The 11,115-nt window shown below is 32.5% G+C and overlaps 1 protein-coding gene across 1 annotated transcript in view; it reads right to left on the bottom strand.

Moving 5' to 3' along the window:
• The window catches only part of LOC106459044 (pituitary homeobox x-like), a 57,999-nt gene that overhangs the window by 28,811 nt on the left and 18,073 nt on the right, over positions 1–11,115 (bottom strand). The window contains exon 2 of the mRNA XM_013918657.2: positions 3,932–4,158. Coding sequence (XP_013774111.2) covers positions 3,932–4,158 — 227 coding nt within the window. The remainder of the gene's footprint in view (positions 1–3,931; positions 4,159–11,115) is intronic.

Raw genomic sequence — 11,115 nt, 5'->3', positions numbered from 1 at the left:
GGATTCGAACCCGCGACCCTCAGATTGCGAGTCGAGTGCCCTAACCACCTGGCCATGCCGGGCCCTTCATAATAATAACACTAATAAGCCTTATTTGGGAAACCGGAATTCTCAGCTGGACTTGCGAAAGAAGAGATCTCGTACTTTTAGTTACAATACGATTTTTTGGAGATACATTATTTCAATTTAATGCCAATAAAATTTTACTCTTTGTATTATATAGCAAGCGAAACATATCTGCACTTATACATGTAAATGGATCAGGTGAAACAAAATACCTGAACACTTTATCTTGCATGTAAACTATTCAAAACTGCAGCATGTACCAAACACCTGTTCCAGTAAATAGTACATGCTTTTTAAAACCATTACATGAGATTGAAATACATCAGACAAATAAGATACGTAATAACTTGTGTAGTAAATTTCATATTACAATATTTACATTATTAAAGAAAATATTCATTATTAATTTGGCGGTGGTATTTGCTTAGCTGTTTCCCTAGCTTTGAACTGATTATTTGGTCTAGGAAAAATCCTAGATCATGTATCCCTATCTTTCTAGTTATTCAATTTTATGATACAGCAGTTTCTTAAGGAAAATATTTCCAGTTCTGTGCGCAATACTATCAACAACAAATCAATGTTTTCAACGTAATCTTCTTAAGTTGTAGTGTATTCAAATAGTAACTTTATCTGAGCTCAAGCTTTTGTACACCTATAAAGAACCAGTGACTTCATTACAAAGCAGAAAATAAACAAAATTAAGACTGAAAAAAATCATCGTATAAGACAATGCCTGAAAAGGTAATTTGTGCATTATTTAATGCTTCACAATCTGTACCTAAGCCAAAACATAAATGCTATAATGAACATGTGCTGATCTAGGTTCAGTTGGATACCTTACGGACGTCACTTATAAAGCTAATTACTATAATTATACTACAATCTGTACCTAAGCCAAAACATAAATGCTATAATGAACATGTGCTGATCTAGGTTCAGTTGGATACCTTACGGACGTCACTTATAAAGCTAATTGCTATAATTATACTACAATCTGCACCTAAGCCAAAACATAAACGTTATAACGAACATGTGTTGATATAGGTTCAGTTGGATACCTTATGGACGTCACTTATAAAGCTAATTACTATAATTATACTACAATCTGTACGTAACCCAAAACATAAACGTTATAATGAACATGTGCTGATCTAGGTTCAGTTGGATACCTTACGGACGTCAGTTATAAAGCTAATTGCTATAATTATACTACAATCTGTACCTAAGCCAAAACATAAACGTTATAATGAACATGTGTTGATATAGGTTCAGTTGGATACCTTATGGACGTCAGTTATAAAGCTAATTGCTATAATTATACTACCAACATCTCTGAAGTTAATAAAGAGACATTTCGATTTAAGTTCACCTTCTTAAACTTTCAAAATAAGACAAGCCCAGTTTAATAGTCAGGTAAATAATCATCCCAAACTAGCTCATCTGAACTTCAGTCTTGAAACAAATGAGGAAACGTATTCCACTGGGAATTCAACTTATACTAAGTTCAGAAACTTTATTCCAAAGTGAGCATAAGTAAGTGGAAAATTGCATAGAAATTTGGGTTTCTGTTCTATATCAAGTCCCATCCGAGGTTTCAATTTTAGAATAAAATAAAACATATATATCATATTGGTCTTAATAAAACCACCAGTTAAATATGTACTACCTTGCAATTTAAAATAACAACCATACTAAACACATACCATCTGGAGCTTTAGTTTTCTGAAGAGACAAAGTTAATTATAGCAACCATGTAAAAGTCTTCTGTATTATGCTATATATAATATGACAATTTGGTAAACCGTATATCACCGTTCACTTCAATATATAAAACATATGCCATTTGTGCTTTGAGTATAACAACCATACAAAACACATATTAACTACGCCTTCAGTGTAAAAATTGTATAAAATAGATACAGCTTCCTTCTTCATTATAGTAACCAGGTAAACCGTCTCTGCTTTCATTCACCATTCTGACTCCAGTATAACAATCATGTAAACCACATACGTCTCTTACTTCATTCGCCATTCTGACTCCAGTATAACAATCATGTAAATAACATACTACCTCTGACCTTATTATAATAAACATTTAAATAATACACCGTCTCTGACTTCAGTCTCATAACTGTATAAACCATATATTGTGTCTGGCTTCAGCATAACAACTATATAAAACATATACTGTCTGTGACTTCAGTCTCACAACCATATAGGACATATACCACTTCTGACTTCAATATAATAATTATACAAGATATATATAAATATATATATATATATATGCATATCTTCTTTTACTTCAGTATACCAGCTTCATAAATCATATACTGTCTCTAACTTCAATATAACAACTATATGAGATATATACCTCCTTTGATTACAGTATAACCGGAACTACATTTAGACATTTTAATGTTGCTTTATAGGTAGTGTTATACCACGAAAACTGATCATTTTGGATAATGGTATGTAAAAACCCGTTCCAGTGCAAAATCATTATACATTCAGAGCATAAAGATGTGTTCATATTGGGAATTTAGATTTTCCAAGACAGGCATATCCCTTGAACGTAATGGCATTGGGAAAAAAAAAGGAATATGGATCAACTTAGGGTACCAGGATCGTATAGAAAGAGACCTATAAGAGGTTACACCCCAGGCATGCCCCAGAAAACAATACGCAAAATAATCAAGAATACACAATCAGTCTGGAAAAGTGACAAGAGTCATGAGTATACAAGTTACTTCCACAACATATACAGTCAATTTTGCATGCTTCAAACAGCTGTATAATGAAACTGGTATTCATGCTACTCCATACAAAGACATGCCGGTAAAGTCGCTGGACGCAGCGTCTAAGGATTTTTGTGAGATAGGATTGTTGACATGGGCGCTGAGAAACCGTCACCCTCGTACACTAGATGGCTTATAGAAAGTACACAGGGAGGAGGAGTGTTTTAGACATGAAAGCCTTATGACGGAAATCGAAACTATGCTTCATAATTATTGTCAAGATGCACATTCGTCAGATAGAGCACAAGTGGACGTGCTGACATCGACTGTTACAATGTGATGAGGCTCCAAAATCATTTTAATATAACATTCTCAATCTCTGTACCTTCTGAATCTTCACTACCAGGACCACGAAAAAAAAACATCATTTGGAACACCGATATCACGGTTGAAAAGGCTAAAACTTACCACATTCAGTTTATCTAAGGACAAACCACATAGTTCCTTTAGTCCTTACATACCATCTTTTAACCAGACAGATTACTAGAATTGTCCAACGCAACTTTACCTAACAAGAGACAACACATCTCACATTTTTACCATCCTACCCTTAATTCCTTTCAAACGTGAGAGGAATTTGAAAAGCTGTCTAGTACATTCCAAATTACAAACTGAATCGGCTTTACTTGCACAAACTAACGGCACTCGTCCGTGTGGATGAACTGTTTGCCATACATGCGATTATATAAGATAAAAAATTCCCATATATAGCTTCAATATAAAAGAAAAAGTATACTCCATATCAGTCTTAAGTCTTACAGTCAGAAAAAATGTATCATATCTATATACAATGAAAATTCAGATTTATATAACTAAACAGTGACGAGGCAATTGCTGTAGACAATACAGAAAAAATATCCTTTATCCAGTAGATGTAGGATACACTTTAATTCTGGTTAGATATGTGGTTAGTTGATATAAAACTTACCTTAACTTTGACTAACATATAACTAAGAGATAAAGCTTTCACAAGTTTGGCTAATCAGTATTTTTGGATATTAATAAATCCTATTTTACCTCTGACTACAGAACGAAATTACTCTAACTCTGTATAAAGTAAAACCTACCCTAACTCTGGCTTCAGTCAAGTTGGTCCACATGGCTATCTCCTCTCGGGTAGACATGTCTGGATATCTGTTTCGAGCGAACGTGGCCTCAAGCTCCTGGAGCTGTTGACTTGTGAAGTGAGTTCTTTGTCGTCGCTGTCTTTTCTTCTTTTTGGGATCATCGTCACCAGAATTTTCCTGACTGTCCATGTTTCCCTGACTGGACTTTTCACTGATGGTCCCTGAGTCTATAGGTTAATTAAAATACGTTAAATATAGAGAATGTCAAACATACAGTTAGACACTAACCATGGAACCAAAATATAAGCTATAAGGATATACGAAAAACAACAAACAAACAGTCACAAATAGAGAAGAAGAAAAGTAGTAAGAGAGATAAATATAAAAAGACGAATAAAAAGAAACGATAAATAGATAGCCACATACACAGCTGGAGCGTTACACACATTCAATCAGAAATACAAATAATCTGCACAAATAAAGATATATATAAGAAAAAATGGACTGATCAAAAGATCAAGAGTAAATAGACAAACTCACAGATAGAAACATAGAGACAAAATATGGAACCAGATAACTGAAATCAGCTTATCATAAAAATGCCCGTTAAAGTTGAAATGAACTCTATTTATGGGATCTGTTGAACAAAAACTCTTACCAAATATAAAGAAAGAAAATATCTATATGCTTAAGACCATTAGCCAATACGTTCAAAACGTATAATTTTGTTTCAATTTATTCGATAACGCTGTAATCCAAAAACGTGCTTTGAAACAAAAGCTAGAACAAGACTATACGTTTATCGTACTTTACCTTTGTGGCGAGTTTTGTGTACGATCTAAATAAAGAATCTGTTTAATCTAATACCATCTGATATGTGATTATGTCAACTACACAAATCTATATAAATATAATAGTACTGTCTGTTGTCTGTCCATGTAACTACTTCGCAGGGTTTGGATGGACCTTCACCAAACTTGGTATGGAAGTTCATTAGGTCCATGCGGGGGTACATACAAATTTTCAGTTTTGATTGGCGTTTTTGCTATTTTTACCACTACTTCGCCCCCTATCGATGGATCTTCACCAAATTTGGCTTTAAGGTTCACTGGGTCCATAGAAAGATGCATGCAATTTCACATTTTCTGTTTTGCAGTTTTTATGGGCGTTTTTGCGTTTTCTTTTTACAATTACATATAAGGGAAGCAACTTTTCATGTCCTAAGATAACTTTTCATTAATCATGAATTTATATAACTTCCGTCCAGGAGACGGGTACTCCAGCTAGTTAATGATATTATTGTTATTATTTTACAGAGTCGCTAAGATTTACATACAAATCTACAGTACCAGTTTTGAATATGACAGTTGTTGATACAATAAAGTAAACAAGAGGGAATCCTCACTAGCCGCGGCTGTAATTAGATCTGAGATCTGTCAAGAGATGGAACTATGAGCTAAAAATTTGTACTTAATGAAAAACTCAGAGCCATTCTATGAGCCGCTATGCCGCGTCTGGAAACACAGAACATGAAATAAGTCTTCCGGACAAAATCCTATTCTATAACTCCAGGTATAGTATATATGATACTAAAAGCGAAACTCTGTATGTGTATTGTTTAAACAGTTTAAACAAAGTATAACTGTCAGCAAAATTAAAATAAAGTTTGTTTGTTTGTAATTAAGCACAAAGCTACACAATGGGCTATCTGTGCTCTGCCCATCACGGATATCGAAACCCGGATTCTAGCGTTGTAAGTCCGCAGACATACCGCTGTACCACTGGGGGGGGCTGTATGTGTAATAGTCTGAATTTCTTTACACAAACCAACATTTCAGAAAAAAAAAACGATTTGCTCTGATCAAAAAATAGTTTGAAGATTATTTGTTAATTAAGTACAAAATGCTATGTTACACCAACATACCTCTACCAATTGATGTACTTTTTATGCATTTTGAAAACAAATACTCACTGAAGTAAAAAAATAAGAGAACTTAAATAACTCGAGGAAATAGTGCTTACAGCGCATAATAATCAGAGCACAATAAATATCGTTTACTTTTCATAAAAATATGTAAATTATTTATTGTGAAGCAAGTTTTATGTATTTTTTTATGGAAAATCTTGTTTTACAAATATATATTTACCAATCTTTCAGTCTTGTGTGGCTTTCCTTTCCAACGATCTAGTCAAGCAGATAACGTTAGATTCTCCATTGAAATGGCCGCATCATGGGTTTTGTTATCCAGTGTTTAGTCAATGTAATATTTTAAACGTTACTGTGCATTTTTCCTTTCCAAAATATTAAAAGCTTTCGCTGAAAAATCAAGGCAACTAAAACTGTTTGACAATAGATAAACGTATATATTTATTCTACGTGAACATTTATATGTAATCTTACACACAAGTGCTGCTACATGTGATAGTAAAAGAAACTGCGAGTAAAACACAAACAGTATTCGCTGAAAAATCAAGGCAACTAAAACTGTTTGACAATAGATAAACGTATATATTTATTCTACGTGAACATTTATATGTAATCTTACACACAAGTGCTGCTACATGTGATAGTAAAAGAAACTGCGAGTAAAACACAAACAGTAGCATGACACCATTCGATGGGTATTTTAATTAGTTTTTCCAAGACTCTAGGGTAATATTGTGTCTACCATGTTATGGTATTACGTGTTCCTTTGTGAGACATAAAAATTACCAGTACCCATGACCACTGCCACTTCTACCAGATTTTGTCTCCCTGAAGACTTGTTAAGACAAAGACCGAAAAAAAGAATAACAGCATGGTCGAAAGTAAATCCAAAAATATCCTACTGGAAAGCAGAAACTGTAAGATGAAAAATTATGAAGTGTAATGAAATTGATTGTGACTGATACATGTGTCTTATTAAGTAAAGAAACTGAGATTTTTTTACTTAAAGGTATGAGTAAATATAATTCGATGAAGTGTGTTTGTTTCACCATGAATTAAACATTCAAAAACAAGTTAATTTCTCCATAATAACACCAAATTACTTACGTTAAAAACTAATTTCTCTATAATAACACCAGATTATTTACATTAAAAAAACAAGCTAATTTCTCTATAATAACACCAGATTATTTACATTAAAAAAACAAGCTAATTTCTCTATAATAACACCAGATTATTTACATTAAAAAAACAAGCTAATTTCTCTATAATAACACCAGATTATTTACATTAAAAAACAAGCTAATTTCTCTATAATAACACCAGATTATTTACATTAAAAAACAGTCTACTTTCTCTATAATAACACCAGATTATTTACATTAAAAAAACAAGCTAATTTCTCTATAATAACACCAGATTATTTACATTAAAAAAACTACTTTCTCTATAATAACACCAAATTATTTACATTAAAAAAACAAGCTAATTTCTCTATAATAACACCAAATTATTTACATTAAAAAAACAAGCTAATTTCTCTATAATAACACCAGTTTATTTACATTAAAAAAACTACTTTCCCTATAATAACACCAGATTATTTTCATTCTAAAAATTAACTAATTTCTCTATAATAATGCCCCCCAGTGGCACAGCGGAATGTCTGCGGACTTACAACGCTAGAATCCGGGTTTCTGGGCAGAGCACAGATAGCCCATTGTGCAGCTTTGTGCTTAACTACAAACAAACAAATAAACTCTATAATAACACCAGATTATTTACATTAAAAAGATAAACTAATTTATCCATAATAACACCAGATCATTTTTATACGAATTGGCTAAACAATTGCTTAAGACTATTTGCTGACCTTCTGTTGTATATCATAATCAATACTACCATTTTACATCATCAGTGGTATTATTTTATGAATGATTGTTATTACAGCTGGCTAAGCGACCAGGTCAGATCCCTTTAAAGTTCAGGAATAACCGTCCCTAATTTTGAACTACTGATCCGAGGAAAGGCTATCAGACAGCAGCACCCTCCGTCACCGAAGAGTATTCAGTGTCATTACAGTCGAACCTTGGACTCTGCATGATAACTACTTGGCCACACCTGGCACACATAAACATGTAAATTAACAACATGTTTATTCCAAAGTAATAGAAGTCAACTACATGTTGTATCTAAGTCGCTTAATTGACATTACTAAAAATTCATTATGACAAGTGCCATAAGAATACATAAGTTATAACTTCCCAGCCATTTGTTTTTGATTGAATGTTCTGTTGAAAACAAGACTAATTTCGTCAACTAAAATGAAATTATTGAAAACAATATTAATCTCGTCAACTAAGGTAAAGTTGTTGAAAACAAGACTAATCTCGTCAACTAAAGTTGTTTAAAACAAGACTAATCTGTCAACTAAAGTGAAGTTGTTGAAAACAAGACTAACCTTGTAAACTAAAGTTGTTTAAAACAAGACTAATCTCGTCAACTAAAGTTGTTTAAAACAAGACTAATCTCGTCAACTAAAGTGAAGTTGTTGAAAACAAGACTAATCTTGTAAACTAAAATTGTTTAAAACAAGACTAATCTCGTCAACTAAAGTTGTTTAAAACAAGACTAATCTTGTCAACTAAAGTGAAGTTGTTGAAAACAAGACTAATCTTGTAAACTAAAGTTGTTTAAAACAAGACTAATCTCGTCAACTAAAGTTGTTTAAAGCAAGACTAATCTTATCTGCAATTCAAGGTTTCCCAAACATAAGTTGTTATACAAAAAAAGACAGATATAAAACTCTCACAGATCTGTTTTTAAATCCGACTATAATGCTAGCCTGTAACATTATTTCAGTGGATTTAGTTTAAAAGACTGTATTTAGGTAAAGTACTAGTTACAAGTAACGTTGTTACATTTCTCTTACAACATCGGTTAGAAAGAATGCATCCTACGCCTAGCGCAAAGATAACGATACACACAGATTTATGTGTCTAATTGCTGTAAAGATATATATATGTTCATATCGGAACTCAAATCTATAGATAAAAAGGCATTATCATGTTGTTATCTATATACATCATGTTGCAGTGATCATACACGTGGGTTCGAACTTTAATTTATGTATTTTACCCATGAAAACCTCACAGATATCACTAATACAACGTATATTTGAACACATGCGATTCAAATCATGTTGTTATCTATATACATCATGTTGCCGTGATCATACACGTGGGTTCGGACTTTAATTTATGTATTTTACCCATGAAAACCTCGCAGATATCACTAATACGACGTATATTTGAACACATGCGATTCAAATTTCAAATATTCATGTTTTATAATTGTCTGATTTAAACATCTCATTCTGACAAAAATATCTAACAGACAAAATCGTATCAAATCCACATCTGATCCATTTATGGATTAATCTATGTTAAACTGAGGTATGTCGATTTTGTTACATATCCTTTTTATTTTTGCATAAATAAACAGGGTTTTCCGTTGTTTCTTTCAAAAATGTGCCCTATTTTTTGACAAGCATCAAAACAGTTTGAAGCTGCTCTTACCATTGACAACAGGATGAAGGTTTATTTATTTTCGATAGAATAACGTTCAAACCTACCTATAGAATAAAGGTTTTATCCTTGCGCAACTTTTAAAACTTCCTTTACATAATATCCAACAAGTGGTCATTCGATTCTATAACTCATTTTTAAAGGAGCCACAGGAACTCTATAAAGAAGGGTGTTGTACTGATCTTTCCTATATACTTCTTATATGTACCTTTCCAAGTAGATAAAATATTCAGTTGATAGTTTAATAATGCTGATAAGGGTAATCATTACTTCATGATTATGTCTTGTAAATGCTTATCGTGCATAACTCTTTGACTGAAATGGATGGTTAAGACGCGTATCTGTAAGCTTATTAATGTAACACTATACAGCAATATATCATACGTGGTTATACAAACGGAACGTTTCAACATAGTAGCATCGTAAACATTTTTTTTTTCAGTTAGCTTCAGTAAACATTTATTCATAACAAGGCTACTGTATATGTAGATAAATAGATGCGTATAGAGTGTGTAAAAATAAAGTCTTGTGCGCCCTTATAAAAGAGCATTATATTAAAAGCAGCAACGCTTGAGACTGCTCAAACACTTTACCATTTTCACTTGAATAAAAATTATTACCATTAATGAACACAGCTATCTAATTAAATGTCCTTTAATATGTAATCATCCAAACATTATATGCATTGTAAATTATGTTATTGTTGTTGTTTTATGTTAGAGCCACGAGGGTTCTAAGTCATCAAGCTGTAACATTACAGAAAATGTGGATAAATAACTATGTTCAGTTGTTTATTTCATGTACATCTGATCAAAGCAAGCTATGGACATAAAGCAGAACTAAAATGAATCTATTAACTAACTAATATAGGTAATTTAACATATCATGAAAATACAGCTTATAATGGTTAGAACACATTGGTTCTTCTGTTGGTTACCCTCGATGTTATCGATATTTATTGCCTTAATCCCAATAATACCTCACGACATTCGGTCAGCTTAGGATGTTTACATATTCATAAGTTCATATACTAAACTAATAATGGAAAAACTATTCGAATAGGTACGCCACATACATATATTTTTCATCCTTCGTAAGCGCCATTTTGAGCAACTTCATAAACGCTACCATCTATTTCCTTGTTTTAAGCTGCTCAATGAACTACCTGTGCTGTGCTCATCCCAGGAATTAAACTCCAAATATCAGATCATATACAGTTTCTTTTTAATCTATTTATACAGGGACGTACTATACAAACAATTTATCTAAAATCAACGGTACAGAATCTAACAAAATCAACGCTTCTCTAAATTTTGCTGTACAGTATCGGATCAAGTCAACATTTCAACCGTACATGTATATCTAACCATATAAACACTTACCAAAACTCTGCTGTATAATATATGAAATTTATCAGCGTTTGTCTAAACAACTGTACGGTATCTTGAACACATAAACAATTGCCTAAACGCAACTTGCACGATATCTGACTATGCATATATCCATTTCTCTAAACTCAACTGTACGATTTCTTAAGCACATAAACAATTTTCTAAACGCAACTGTACGGTATCTTGAACACATAAACAATTGCCTAAACGCAACTTGCACGATATCTGACTATGCATATATCCATTTCTCTAAACTCAACTGTACGATTTCTTAAGCAC

The sequence above is a fragment of the Limulus polyphemus genome, unplaced genomic scaffold (genome assembly GCF_000517525.1).
Source record: "Limulus polyphemus unplaced genomic scaffold, Limulus_polyphemus-2.1.2 Scaffold1, whole genome shotgun sequence".
In the NCBI taxonomy this organism is placed as follows: Eukaryota; Metazoa; Arthropoda; class Merostomata; order Xiphosura; family Limulidae; genus Limulus; species Limulus polyphemus.
Note: the sequence above shows the minus strand (reverse complement) of the source record. Positions and strands in the feature narration are given on the sequence as shown.